The sequence below is a fragment of the Glandiceps talaboti genome, chromosome 2, assembly GCF_964340395.1.
Source record: "Glandiceps talaboti chromosome 2, keGlaTala1.1, whole genome shotgun sequence".
Lineage (NCBI taxonomy): Eukaryota > Metazoa > Hemichordata > Enteropneusta > Spengelidae > Glandiceps > Glandiceps talaboti.
Genome location: NC_135550.1, coordinates 15236888 through 15252276, shown reverse-complemented (window position 1 = coordinate 15252276; position 15389 = coordinate 15236888). Strand labels below are relative to the sequence as shown.

The following is a 15389-nucleotide window of genomic DNA, read 5'->3' as shown; positions in this document are numbered from 1 at the left end:
CTCTCTCTAATATTGATACATCGAAATATTATATTTTAAAAATTAAGTTGAACTTTTCTTGAGGATGGTAAAATATCAAATCCGAGTACACGACTATAACTGAGAAAATAAAAGGGTTCAAAATCATAACACATCCAATAGTAACAACAAATTCATGGGCATATGTGTCCGGTCCGACATTGCGTTTTTGTATGGAAAAAGGATCTCTTTTTCGTAAGACAACAGTACTGATATGAAGTTTGGAGGTCTACGAAGAGTCATCCTATAATTACCCTTGTGGTTCAGGGTGAAGATAGAAAAACAACTCGTTTAAATTCATTACACTCTGTTTTCTTCATTTCCAAATATCAGCTGCAGGCCAATTGTACATGGTACATTGTGCGAACTAACCCGTTTTGCAATCCAGACAAACTGAAGGCTGTTGTGCACATATTGATCAAGGCGCGTGTAGTATTATTTAGATAAATATTGTTGTGTTCCATTCCTTGTCTACACTCTAGATCTACTAATGTTTTGACTTAAATATACTTTCCCTACCTTTTGGTAGAGAGTGCACATTGATACACATGATGAATTCATATTATATTTCCCTTAGGGAAACAACAATATTCTAAGCAATGGTAAGTGTAAGTGATTTGAGTAAATGAAATGTATACTTGATCGTCAGTGCTAGTATCATTGTAACATATGAAAATACACCATCTGATGACACATGACACATGATACATGATACATGATACATGACACATGACACATGACACATACATGATACATGATACATGATACATGATACATGATACAAAATAAAAATGGAGTAAAAAACGATACGTTATAACATATTTATTTTTAAACTGCCAACGGTAATTTTTCTTGTGCCATGGTATCAATTAGGATTATAATGGTATAGAGGACATTTCAGTAAGCTTACCAATGGTAAACAAAAACACACACTGTTTAACCGGAGATAGACAAAGATTATGGATAAATATAAAGTTTCAATGAAGTGGACGGTATACATTGTAATTCTGAATGTCCGTGATTTTAAAATCTATGAGTATATATATATTAATCGACGCTGATCACCTGATCGATAAAAGATTCATCGCCTCCGCAAAAAAACGTCTCATAAGAATATGATCATGGCACAGCAAATTTCTGTTCGTTTTCCTCGCAACCTTTCTGTGGCAAATAAACGAATATTCGCGTCGGAATCGCATCGATCGTACGTTCGTTCTTTCGTTCGAGGGTAAACCATGAGTCGTCAAGATCGCGTTGCATGTACGTTCGAAGGGTAAACCACGTCTCGTTTGTCTCGTTATGTTGTTTTGTTGTTGTTTGGAACATCTTCTTAGTTACGGAGCTATACGACATTCCGTAAACTTTACTTTGCGTGTGTTCTTACAAACAAATATTGAATTATACAAGATGATGCCAACTTTTGTTGCCCGATATAACAGAGTTCAGCAGTTTGATATCCTCCAGCCTAAATGTCGATTTTGTGAGTAGATTCAAACTTTTGAAACGTATTTTTAGTCTGTAATTTAGATGACCCCCAAAAAAACACCACGCCTGTGAAATATCAATATTTTACCATATTCGATTCCATTGAAATTATCGTGAAACCCGAAAATTATTTTGATATATATATAGCGTGTCACACATTTCTTTGAAAAGTTAGGGTTCCCCGTCACTATTTATTATCATTATTTTGCAGTTGAAAATCGCATTTCAGTGCAAGAGAACAAATGGATGAAATACGTACCTTTGATACTAAAGGACGTACCAAGAAAGGCATCAAGTTTATTACGATGTGCCACTTGGAAAAGTGTGATGACTGTAGTAAATAGAAAGATCCGTCAACTTTATAAAGGAGATAATCGTCAGGATAGAAGCAATGTTGTAAATGAAGATATCATTGAAGGTCTCATACCATGTGGTGAGTAAGATGATAATAGATGACTGATGACTTCGATGACTTGAATTGAATTAATTATGACAGATTACACACCTGTATACATACCTTGGAAGGGATTCCTTCTATATTGAACTAATAAAATAGGGTATAACAGTCTAACTAAATGTCAACTAACTAGAAATTGGCGAAAATAATTTTCCTCGTAATTAGGCCTACAAAGTACGTTCTTCGAATCCAAAAACGTTAATAGGAAAGTACACTTTCTTGACAGACTATTTCTACTTATATTTTGCTTACAGGTGTGCACACAGTTGCACCGAACTCCTGGGAGACACTCACTGAAATTCATAGTGGCAGATTCGCCAAAATTATGAAGATAAAAATGGCCGATAAGATAATGGCTGTGAAACAAGTCCATCTCAGTGACGAAATAGCACCAAATAACATCCACAACGAGTTGCAAATATTAAGGTAATCAAATATATATTTTTTAATGTGAATGGGAGATTGAAAATGAGTGCATGAAGAAAACATCCTCGTGTAAATGTCAATGGTATGCGTACTCTTTAATGTGTATCATTGTTTCATATAAATTCTACAAGTTAACGATTTTCACCGGAGTCCATAAACAAACGATGTGATACGTCGACGTCGGCGATACAATATTTTTTCTGATGAATTCTTGGCAACGGACGGCTGGAGTTGCTAAAAGTGAACTGTAAGGATCGTACGCAATGATAATATTTTGACAGAATTGAAAAGTCACAATGAAATATTGCTCGAAATGTTAACGAAAGAAAAATAAGCTTCATGCCAAAATGTGAAATTTTGCTATTAAATTAGCTAGTAAGGAGCAGTTGTTATCGCACATTAAGTTTAGTTATTCACTGTTGTTTCTACTTCTCTTTCCTAGGGATATCACTAAAGATGGCAGTCGTCATTTCATTCACTTGTTTGGAGTATCAACTGAGTTGTACACAGTATCGACTTTTATTAATTACATTCCAGGCGAACTTACTTTGCGACATATTATTTATGAAGACAGATTTGAGGTGAGTTATCAAATATTTTACTTGATATTGCTACCAACAAAATAACCTTACATTTTTCCTTTGTTCTCTAGATTTGCGATATGAATTATGTTTTTTATACAGTGTATATGTTTTACCTGCCAGGTTACTTACACGCAGAAGATTGGTTATGCTATTCAGCTTTGTCAGGCAGTGAATAACCTGCACAATAATCTCAAGATTGTACACAATGACATCAACCCACGTAATATTCTGGTAAGTATACATTACTGTAGACTTGTAATGTTAGTGAAGACCAATGTAGTCATATAGAACAATTTTACTACTCGTACATAGCTTTCTTTATTTTTGTATATTTGTCTGTCTGTCTGTCTGTCTGTCTGTCTGTCTGTCTGTCTGTCTGTCCCGCTCTCTCCCCCTCCCTCCCTCCCTCCCTCCCTCCCTCCCTCCCTCCCTCCCTCCCTCCCTCTCTCTCTCTCTCTCTCTCTCTCTCTCTCTCTCTCTCTCTCTCTCTCTCTCTCTCTCTCTCTCTCTCTCTCTCTCTCTCTCTCTCTCTCTCTCTCTCTCTCTCTCTCTCTCTCTCTCCACCCACTGATTACATGTATTGTGCCAAACACTACACGGAAGCTATAATTTGCAAATTTTATGTTTCCATTATCATATTTTTGTAGAAGTTAATATTTTTACTTATATCGTTTCACAGGTCGATAATGATAAACTGCTGCTAAGCAACTTCAGTGTCTCTGGATATATTGGATCAAAAAGACACGTTGGTGACGGTACATTACAGTATATGGCACCAGAAGCAGTTATCCCCTTGACCAAGACTTTACGGTCAACCCTTGACGTGTGGTCTACAGCAGCCACCATCATCGAAATATTCACATCAGCAAAACCATGGCCGCTTGTAGATGATGACGATGAATTTAGATACGCCTTTCCAAAAGTCCTGAAACGAGGCTATGTTATATATCCTGAAGGACTGGAAGACATTGGTAGTTACAGTTTGGTCGACATTCTGTTACCATGTTTCAATGCACCAAATGGAAGACCTGCTGTCAAAGAACTTATTCCAAAACTAGAAGATTCCATTGTATTGTACGAAAATGAAATAGATTAATTAAGAAATTACTGTGAATATTTTGAATAAAAGATAGAAATATTAAAGAAGAATTCCCATATATATATCAAATAAGCTGATGTTTTATCGCCTTCTTTCAGTTGATTCAGTGGTTGTGTGTGTTAGATTAATGTTGTACCTCCCTAAATGTCTAGACAACATTAATATTATTATTATTATTATTATTACCTCCCTCAGCTCAAGTTGTGATCGCCCCCTCTCTGTCTGTCTCTGTCTGTCTGTCTGTCTGTCTGTCTGTCTGTCTGTCTGTCTGTCTGTCTGTCTGTCTGTCTGTCTGTCTGTCTGTCTGTCTGGCTGTCTGTCTGGCTGTCTGTCTGTCTGTCTGTCTGTCTGTTTGTCTGTCTGCCTGCCTGCCTGTCTGTCTGTCTGTCTGGCTGGCTGTCTGTCTGTCTGTCTGTCTGTCTGTAAACTTAATAAGAAATATATATCATTCGGTAGCTATGTATAGTTCGAACCACATAGCTCTAGAAAATGATATGAGCACCGAGAACTCCAACAAGTCTCCATCCGGGTTCTCTGAGTGGGAACACATATTTCCAGAGCCAGGTCGACATATATACTGCTACCACATCACCAAGCATCGAGATGAAAATGAACGATAATAATTATTATTATTATTAAAATTTATTTCGGGAAAGAAAAGAACGCAAACACGCTCAAAAACATCCCATAGATAAAAAACTATACATAAAAACGGCAATTTAAAACAAGTAAGACTTTAAAAAGACAACCTGACAAATACACACATGAACAAATAAAAGCATTTAAAAATACAACAAATCTCTATACAGTTTATGAATCCCCGAATAGAGGATTGTATCGGAATTTAGCACTGCTGCAATTAAACTATTTTGACTGTTTTCGATACGTTTAAAAAAGTTGTACATCAATTTACGTCTTAGAGCCGCAAAAGTGGGGACTGTGTGCTGCACAAACATACAACTGGCACTGCAGTCACTGCAGATAATGCATACGCTAACTGATTTCTCGAATAAACATTTCGATATTCATTTGTTTTCGTCATCGACAATTGTGATTCGCACATGTGACACTCACTTAACAAAAGCAAAACCTAAAAAAAATAGATAGCCGTAGATGGCGCCAAATGAGTTTGAAGCTCCTCCATCAAGCAAGCTCCATGATCCAAGCTCCACTCTCTCTAGAGGGCGCACAGCAAACGTCACAAAGGTCAAAAACTAAATGGAGGTCAAACTGTGAAAAGCAGAATTCCAGGATTACAGCACCTTTCTGTGATTGTATACTCGGTACTATGCATGCTTTTATACTTTGGAGACAGTCATAGCATCCTTTAATAGATATTGGAGTGGTAAGTATGCTAACTTAAGTAAGAAGCCGTCTGGTGTGGCATTTGGGGAGCCGCGGCGCGGATACATTAGGAAGTTGTGTGATCGATTAAAAACACTAGGTACCTGCCATCCATACATGTACATGTACATTGTACAATACCAAATCACTGTGCAACAAGGTGTTACTGTTATAATACCTGACTCAGAGCGATGCGTTCTAATGTCACTGTGCTCAAATACAAATCAACAGAAATAAGAATGTACATAAATTCAAAGTAGGCAATGATGTCTTGTTTAGGTTGTAGTTGTTGTTGTACATGTACACTGTGTGTATGGTTCGTGTTCCCATTATTTTTTTGGCCAAGTCTGGTGACAGATGCATGTCACCAGCAAGGCATGATGGAGACAGGCGCCTGTCACCAGCATGCCATGTTGAATTTTACAATCTCAATTTCGTATGTTTTGGCACAAAGATAGGATAGTTATCTTAGAAAATGATTGCTTCAGCATATGAAATTATATTTTATACAAATTGTATTAAGCTGTATGTGTATGTGTATGTGTATGTGTATGTGTATGTGTATGTGGATTGCGATTCACTTTGCCCCAATTTCAACTCATCCCATTTCAACTCGCCCCATTTTCAACTCGCCCCATTTTTATCTCGTCCCATTTTCAACTCGCCCCAACAACACTAGTAAACGTTTATAAATCTAAACGATACACGGACTCGAAGTACGGGGACCAAAACAATTACATGATTTTACCAACCTGGCGCAGTTGAAGCATAGCAAATGTAACATTTCGTAGCTAGAAAATGGTGTGGGTTTTGGCTAAGTGTTTGATAGATCTAGAACTTATACTAGCATAACAACTTTCCTCAGTCATGGAATATCACTTTTCACATTAGGACTTAATGTTTACAATCCAAATAAGAAATAATAATGATAATAACCAGGGAGAATATTAGTGACTGACAGGCTTACGACTTCCGCGCGTATGGGTTTTGGAGACGTGTCTCCTCTCCCTAGTTAATGCAACTAAGTATTGTAGTATTATGTGTTTACAGCAAAAGTGGTACTTCATTAGTGGAATACGAGATACCACAGACCCTCCAAACTGAGTACTACTAGCTTTGATTTCATATATGCACAGGTAAATTATATTGTAAAGAGTTGGGACGAGGTGAAATGGGACGAATTGAAATTGGGACGAGTTGATCCGTCACCGTGTATGTGTACAGTATGATGATTCTGAAATATTCTACATGAGCCTAACAAGCTGCACACGTTACACCATAACATGGATGCGACATGTATGCAGTGTTCGTACGTACAACTACAAACACCACATGTTACAAACACATGATTCTGTATGAGGCACTTGCAATGTCTAAATGTAATTTTCTAGAAACTACATGTAAAATGCTTACATCACTGAAAGTTCATTATCAAGAAGAACAAATGTAAATACATCACATTTGTTCGGTCATTTACACATGTCAACATAGCAGCCAATGTATTATGCATATTACACGATCCAATCAAGCCATACTGAAGGCTCTCAGTGTCGATTGCATAATCTAACATAATCTGAATATAATCACATGGATTGTAAATTGGAAATACATGATTTATCAAATGGCCCTACATATTTTCAAAGTTTTGGCATTCAATATACTGAGGCAAAGTGTTTTGCATACCTAGACATTGGAAATAGCCATGCCAAATTCGGGGCCATGTCAAAGGTCACACATGTCAGTAGACACTTCATTTTTGTTTTTACAATAACGAGGGTTCAATGATATCATGGATACATCGTATATATATCCAGTGTGATACATGTACATGTCAGTTAGCTTAGAAACCAGGAGGGGAGAATCTTGTATCTTGTGGCTGTTATAATATCGTGTTTGCATATATTTAAGTTATAGTGTCTATTTTATAAAACAGACAGATGGAAATTACAGGACAGCTTTGTGTGTCACTTTGTTCTGAGTAGATTTAAATACCTACATGTACATTGTACCTTAGTAAGCACTGCAAGCAGGTTAAACCCCAATACTGGAATCCCATGGTCTTGGATTATTTGTATCTTATCAGTGGAGCCAAATACAAAGCCTTCTTTTGTTCAGGACCAACGTTATCTTCAGCTCTGCCAGACAATAGTTTTTTCATGCCCCAATTTTAATCCTGATCTGGTATTGGCCTTTAGGTATTAAAAAGTTAAAACTCTTTCAACTTGTAAAACTACATGTTTGCATATCCTCTGTTCAGTTCATGTCACAACAGAGTAACGATGCTGAAGGACAGAAATGAATTGAACCTCCAACTAGTTTCACACTGTAGTGGACATTTCCCAGTTTTATTGATTTCATAGCCTATTTCCATCATTTGGACTTGAAGTTGATGTATGAAATCCTGTCTGTCCCCTTACTACGTATAGAGTACTTCACCTTCAATCATGGATCAATGCCATGTTTGTTACTTAGAACAGCTGTTTTCATCCCACAGCAATATCATAAAATTTTTGTGATTTCTAAAAACCTGTATAGAGTGAAGGCACAACTTTGTATTTTTACCTCAGGTACAAATTTTACTGAACGTCAAAGTTCTTAAAATGTTGCCAAACTTTTGCTGTGTGAAATCTTGTTCCTTATTCTTCTGAGCTAAAGTAATAAATTATGTGGTCTACATTCTTGTTTTCCAAGAAAATCAACAATCATTTATTTCCCATAGAGTTATTATAGAGTTATTACAACTTATTAATGGCCATACATTTGGATTCTAAAATTTCAAAAGTGTGTACATTGACCCTAGTTTCCTCCTTCTTGATTTTAACTGCACCTTGATTTGAGTTTTCATGAACAAAATAACAGCAAAATGTTAAGACTTATATTTCTGAGACATGATTAAATGGAAGTTGGTTATAGCGTATGGATATTGAATGGTTGATTTGTGAACATCTTAACGAATGTTAATCAATCATCTATTAAAGTCATGTACAAGTGTATACATATAATCACCCTAGAAGCAGTGTGTCCAAACTATAAAGAAATATAGCTCAAATCGTGTAGTCGTAAATTTTCCATCTTGTACAAGGTGTCTAACACTTACACCACCTCAGGCTTGAGGTCGTGACCTTTTTTAGGGTCATGACCTCATTTCCAGATGAAGATAGCTGTCAGTCATTGAAATATTGGAAGAGTCTGATATTTTATTGCACTGTTGATTGACGAAATTAAGTTTTGTTGTTGAATCTACACAGTGAATGAACCTATTTGAACTTAATATTAGTTATATTATACCATGTACAAGCCTAGATATTGAGGTTGTTCTACATCATGGCAATCCGACCCCATGTTCACATCACTTATTTTGTGGTGCTTAAAATATGAGTCAAAATGTTCCAAATTGCCATTATTTTTCCCAATATTTCATAAATTATACTTGAGAAGTTACTAAGTATAATTATTTTCCAATATTTTCCGTCACTCAACTGGAAAATACTCATGACCTAAGGGTTTGCCACTGCTCGTCTAGTGACTCGTAATGACAAGGCCCCATAGGTCACTCATATTTTCCTTGGCTGAATGAAGGAAAATTATAGGGGAATGATATCTATTTTGGTGTATGTTATCTGTGATACACTTGAGGTACTAAGTCTTCTTGGTTCTTACTATTGGATGTCATTCCCCAGTATTTTATACAGAAAATATGAAAATACTCATTACCTATTCCAAAGGAGTCTTTGTCACTACGAGTCGATATGCAAGTAATGACAACCCTTAGGTCATGAGTATTTTCCAGCTGACTGAAGAAAAATATTGAAGGATAACATTATACCAGAGCCAGTAATATCAAGAAAAATCGGGGAATGTTATGGCAATTTTCAACATTTTGACTAATATTTCAAACACAGCAGAACCAGTGACATAGATGCATATTGTCATGACTTAGATTGACCACAGTATATATTCCATATTTTTTGTTCTAAAAATGGCTCCTGCATGGTAAAATACAACATGTATGTTGCCACTATCATGAACACCCTACCCTGTCACAGTCAAGGAAATGTATAGTTGATATTATTTTCTGACCTTTAAAGCTACACTACCAGTACCTGCAACTTGAACTGGAACATTTGTTTTGTCGGATATAATGAACACTATTGAATCATCCATGTGTAAACACATCTGTGTACATTGTAGCAGTTCACACAGTATGGTGCCATATACATGTACATGTACCCTATCAAATTGATTTTTGGGTCCAGACCTAAAATTTAGCACCCCAATGAATAATGATTTCAACTTATTACTGTGCTGCTGATAGATAAAATAGACCTCTAAATTGATATGTATAATGTCTGATTACTGATATTTCAACAATTTTCAGTGAAAATATTGTCAGTTGAATGATTTAAAGACTAATACCTCAAGTAAGCTAGTGTAGCTTTAAGCTATAATTAGGCCAAGCATATCATAAGGCGTAAAAAAAAAAATTGACGTGTAGATTGTAGTTCCCATTACATTCAATTTTAAAATAGGTGGTGTAGGTAGATTTTTTTTTAATTTTATTAAATATTTTTTTTCATGTGGGAGTGTCTAGTTCAGGTTTTCCATTGTTTTCCAAATGGTCTATGTGTTGTTTATTTCTTCCTATCAGATGTACAGCCATTACAGATTGGAAGAACAGTTTTATATTGTTTTTTTAAGTTGATGTCAGTTTCCGCATCCACTATTTCTTGTGAGACTTCACGATTTTATTACTATTTTTCTTGAATATGTAAAAAAAAGTTTAGGGTCGTCATGAAAAACTAGGTGGGGGTCGGGTAACCGGAACCAAACAACTTTTTTTATTTGACCTAACCATAATTAATACAAACTAGTACCGTTTAGGTTTTCCCTATTCCTTCATGTAAAGCAAAAGCATTTTTAGAGTCTGTCTCATATACAATAGATATTGAAACTAAGGTACTACATAGAAACATCAAAGACATCAGGGCTTGTTTTTATAAGAGAATTATTAATAATGTCAGACACCTTACTATGACGATATAGTGAGTCCCGTGACCTTATTATTTTTTTTGTTTCATATTACCTGATCGACCCAAATTTTCAACTCCGACATCAAAATGATTTGTTTTGCTCACCCTTAATATTTTGTGAAACAGTGCCCTCTCTGGCAAGAATAATCAACTGAGTGTCTTGCCTGTCGACATCATCTACAGTCATGGTGGTGGCCTCTGGTGACGGCGACACAAACAGAGCATTTCTTTCATGTCCGCATATCGGAAGTTATTCAAGTAGGGGGCCAGAGAACATGCCTATTGTATAGATACATGTAAGCTGGGGAAGTGCTTGTTACCAGGAAGCCAATAAAAAGATCTTGAAGATAGAAAGGAGGATAAGGAGAGGCAGAGAAACATGAAGAAGATGATTTTTTTATTATCTTACCTTTTTTAAAAAAAAAGATCAACCGACCGATCCATGGTTGCTATGAAAAAGTTATGAGAAACATTATAAAAAAATAAGGTCACCCTAATGAATAGAATGACTGGTACAAGTGTACTGCTGCTAGTACTAAGGAGGGCTATTTGGGAGATACAAAATGTAGTCTTAACATGTACTATGTATTTATCATTGGCAACAGTTCTTGACCACACCCTCTATTAACACTTAATTAAGAAACAAAACTCAGACGTTTGATCCTTGAGTTTATCAATACTGATACGTTTTTACTTTGGAGAAATTTAGGATACGTAATGTAACCACTGTAGTGTTGTGTGCAGCCTTGTATGCCACAATCTATCATGTGTAAGGAACTGATGAATTGCTTAGATACCAAACATACCAATGAGAAAGTTAACACCTGTCACTACAATTGTATTTAGCTTGTCTAGTATAATGTTGGGACAGCTGTCTATAGTCTCTCATCACTATCTATGGTAGCTTAGGAATTGTCTTATCTTGTCTTACAGTTTTCAATACTGATATGAACAAAGTTGTTTACTACCATAGAGTAGGAATAGCAAGTATGTGAGTGTGTGTATAATCACTATACAGTACATTTCATGATATGTATGTATGTATGTATGTATGTATGTATGTATGTATGTATGTATGTATGTATGTATGTATGTATGTATGTATGTATGTATGTATACATATGTGTATGTGTGTGTGTATGTATGTATGTACATACATATGTATGTACAAATCACTTCCTGTGCAAAGTTTTCAGACATTTTTGTAGGGTTTTTTTTGCATTTTATTGAGTTGCAAACTGGGAGGTGGTATACATTTTTTTTATTTGTATGTTGTTTTTCAAGGGAAAAACATAATAAAATTGGTTTTAATATAGAGAAAAATAAATACCCATTTCTCATCCATATGACCACTTTAGAAAGAGAAGCTTCTAAATGAACATGAACTGAAAATTGAATTATCATGCATGGCCATATGTATTTACATCATAAAAATATTTGTATTGATGTGTTCCATAATTGTGTTTATTACTTTCAAATACCAGTACATGTCTTACATGTACTAAAACATCAAAGGGAAATAACTCCTAACTTGTACAGGATAGCCTTGGCTATTAATGAGTGTTAGTTTATGATACATTGAGTTCAAGGTAGCCAACTACATGTACATGTATGTCACAGTTTTCTGCATCTTCTTTTTACACTGTAACATGTAGAACACAGGTGTAAAGTCGACATAAATCCAGACATTTCAGGAATATCTAATTGAGTTGTAATGTAGATAGGAAAGGATTCAAGAAGGGTGGTTTTGCGAAGCAGAATGCACATTTTCCCTCTCACCAGAATCAATTTGAAACCAATGCAATCGATTCAGTTCAATTGGTTTCTGCTCCTTTGAGGAAACGGAGCAATTGATGCGATTCAGCTTTTTCAACCTGATTTACTGTGAATCAGTTTGAAATCACCCCTCCCCCACTCCCACCCATTATCCCTCTCTTAGGTGGTTGTGAACCAAGTGCACTATTAAAATTGTTTCAAACCGATTTTAATACATGTGGGGACTGGAGAATCGATTTAGATTCAATTTCGAACGATTCAAAGTAAAGTTAAATGTGGGGACAAGTCTACTGACTAACATGAATTAGTATGTGTAACATGATCAACTGAAAAAAAATATCACATTGTGTAATTCCCATGTCCCTTCCAGTATATAATGATATCTGTTCATAGGCTGCCATTTCTCAGAAATGCGCAGAAGTATCACTTTCAAACTGTGACTTTTATGAGGAACAAGAGGTATGAAAAGATATAAAAAATGAGAATGTTGATAAGATTTGAAGAATGCAAATATTGTGTGTGACGCTGTGATGTAATACATGTACATTTGTGGATATGCAACTCATATAACATTCTGTTATGGCCTACATATAAAAAGTCAACATGGAAAGATGTGTCAGGGTCCTCTATAAAAAAATATCTATCAAAATCTATTCATTTTGATGCTTAAAAATCCATGTACATGTATAGACAGAGAAAAACAAGACATACATGTATACAACTATTGAACAAAGGCTCACAGTGTACATTGTGTATGTAGTGGTTTTGATAAATATACTTTGTCAGTGCCTGTATGGCAAATGTAAAACTACAGTGTACAAAATAAAATGTACATGTGTAGCCATTTTTGCATGAAATCACAATGAATGAATGAATGATACTCAATGAGTAAAAAAAGAATGGCATATTAAAGATCATGAATTTAACTTTGTATTACACTGAAATTTTCAATTAGCTCACCAAAGCTTTCACTAGGTATCCACCATGGCTTTGTCAATGTTTTCTGAAATCATGACGCATATGACAAATTGAGATGTTTAAAAATGTACTCGGAGGTGTGAAATCGTTCAAATCAAAATGATTATTGATAATGCACCATAGATTATGTGGTTTGGGTCAAAAACATGGTGATATTGGTAAAACACTTGACCTCAAAAAATACAGGGTTGATATGTCTGAAATTTAAATGAGATGTTTCCAAGGATGTGTAGATGATAAATTATGCAAGACAGATGATGTAGCACATTAATCACAAGCAATCACATGGACTATCTGACTTGTAAGAGTACTTCTACAAATTGCAAATAAAGGGGAATACTACGTTCCACTCCACGAAATGCAAGTATTTTCATAAACCTTGAATTCTGGAGAATACCACTCCAGGAAATGCAGGTATTTTCCTAAACTTTGGCTTCTGGAAAGTAATGTTATGATTTCACATCATGTAAATTTCATGTGATTGCACAGCAACAGAAACACGAAATTGAAACCTGTCATTTCACCTTCATTGTTCTCATAGTAGTCTACTGTTGCCTCATTGTACATGTACTTGGCAGGCTGCATATTTGTTAGATGAACACTGAATATTCATGACTCATATTACCTTTAGATAAACAGTCATGAATATTCAGATAAATTAAGTCCTCATTACCTTTGGATAAATAGTCTTGTCAAGTTATCTTAAGGTGATTTAGGCATAGTTAGAGTGGATATGGTCTATGTCTAATACACAGTGTAAAGTCTTTTAAGATGAATGTGTATAGAGTTGTCACTTACGACAAGTAGATGGTTGCCGGATGGAAATGGTCCACACATGTCGATTGAGACTTCTTCCCAATAACATGTAGACATGTAATATTTTTTATCATAGATTGTATATCTTGATAGACTTCAGAAAATTACTGGTGATAGGTACATGTAGCCCTGGTTATTCTTCACTGAACTCTACAAACATTTTAGCTAAGGCCAAATAACAAAAAAAAGATTGTGTGTTTCCGATAACCTGACCGACCCTAAACCTTTTCTTAAACATTTGAAACAGAAAGAGAAGAAATTCTTTGTGATCTTGCCCTTCATCATGTAGTATGACTACGTCTGTTTTCTTTCCCCAGTGATGTCTGTTCACATTTCATCAAAGTATCACAGAAGAGACTGGGTATTCTGAATCTGACTGACATTGCATTTAATTTTGGGTCAAAGCAAAAAATAAAAACAACTAAAAAGATAAAAATGAAATAAAATAAAATCCTGACCTACCTACATGTTGTATCTACATATTCTCTACATGTAGATATGTTATTGGAAACACACAATTATTTTTTTTTTGCCTAATGAAAATAATGCAGATTTGGAATTGACCAAGTAATGTACATAATGTCTCCCTAGATAGTGGATTACAACATATACAGATCTGAAGCATCCTGAAATACACGATGCCTGAATACTTGTAACCCTATTGTAAGGTACATGTACATGTAATATATGTAATGACCCCATTCTAACAGTCTATACAGAATATGAAAATCCTGACAAACAGTACTTATGGGTGAAACGAAATGATAGAAGAGAAAATTATGTAAATGACCCTCATGAACATTATGTTCCCTTGTTCTGATTTAAAATTAGATTTAATTCCACTGTAGAGGCAAATAAAGTTATAGTACTTTTCATCATCCCCATTGTTCAAACCATGTGGTCATATTTAATTAGGAATGACATATAGTTCCAGTTTTAAAAGGGAACAAAGACGACGCCTGTTTTATCCTAGCTGCTTTAGTTGATGTAAAAGTCACGAAAAAGTTACTTTCACCATCTCTGCATCGCGTGATTTCTCTGAAAAGAAGAGTCAATAAAAATTTTCAAATTATTCAAATTAGCCATGAACCAACGTCTGTACTAGAAAAGTACAGAGAATTGTGGGTTTTGCAAGCTATCAAGGTGACATTGAAATTGTGAATTAAAGTATACTCAGTTTTGCTACAAGGCCATTGGCGCCATTTAAAAAAAAAAATTTGTTTATATAGCAATGATATTAAAAACAAAGGAAAATGAATAAGCTATAAAAACTGTGGGCTACATGATGTAGAGGTACACTATTCCCACATGGAATTTGGAATCAATTTGAAATCGAATCATTGATATGGGGACAGGAGAATTGACTTAATTTAAGT

At 35.2% G+C, this 15389-nt stretch overlaps 2 protein-coding genes across 2 annotated transcripts in view; both read left to right on the top strand.

The window, feature by feature from the left end:
* The first annotated feature begins 1830 nt into the window (after window positions 1–1830).
* LOC144444619 (putative mitogen-activated protein kinase kinase kinase 7-like) lies at window positions 1831–4066 on the top strand. The gene is made up of 5 exons (XM_078134111.1): window positions 1831–1936; window positions 2215–2386; window positions 2829–2967; window positions 3091–3201; window positions 3650–4066. Exons 1-5 carry the CDS (start codon window positions 1831–1833, stop codon window positions 4064–4066), a joined length of 945 nt encoding a protein of 314 aa, XP_077990237.1.
* Window positions 4067–5293: 1227 nt separating this feature from the next.
* LOC144448838 (kelch domain-containing protein 3-like) overlaps window positions 5294–15389 on the top strand; it is a 95258-nt gene continuing 85162 nt past the window's right edge. Inside the window, exon 1 of the mRNA XM_078139149.1 lies at window positions 5294–5414. The gene's annotated coding sequence lies outside the window, so the exon portion shown is untranslated. The remainder of the gene's footprint in view (window positions 5415–15389) is intronic.

Bases quoted from the DNA above. Each gene is read 5' to 3' on its own strand.
- LOC144444619 (XM_078134111.1), top strand. From the start codon at position 1,831: ATGACTGTAGTAAATAGAAAGATCCGTCAACTTTATAAAGGAGATAAT. The intron at 2,387-2,828 runs GTAATCAAATAT...TCTCTTTCCTAG, and splicing joins AACGAGTTGCAAATATTAAG to GGATATCACTAAAGATGGCA. The intron at 3,202-3,649 runs GTAAGTATACAT...ATCGTTTCACAG, and splicing joins TCAACCCACGTAATATTCTG to GTCGATAATGATAAACTGCT.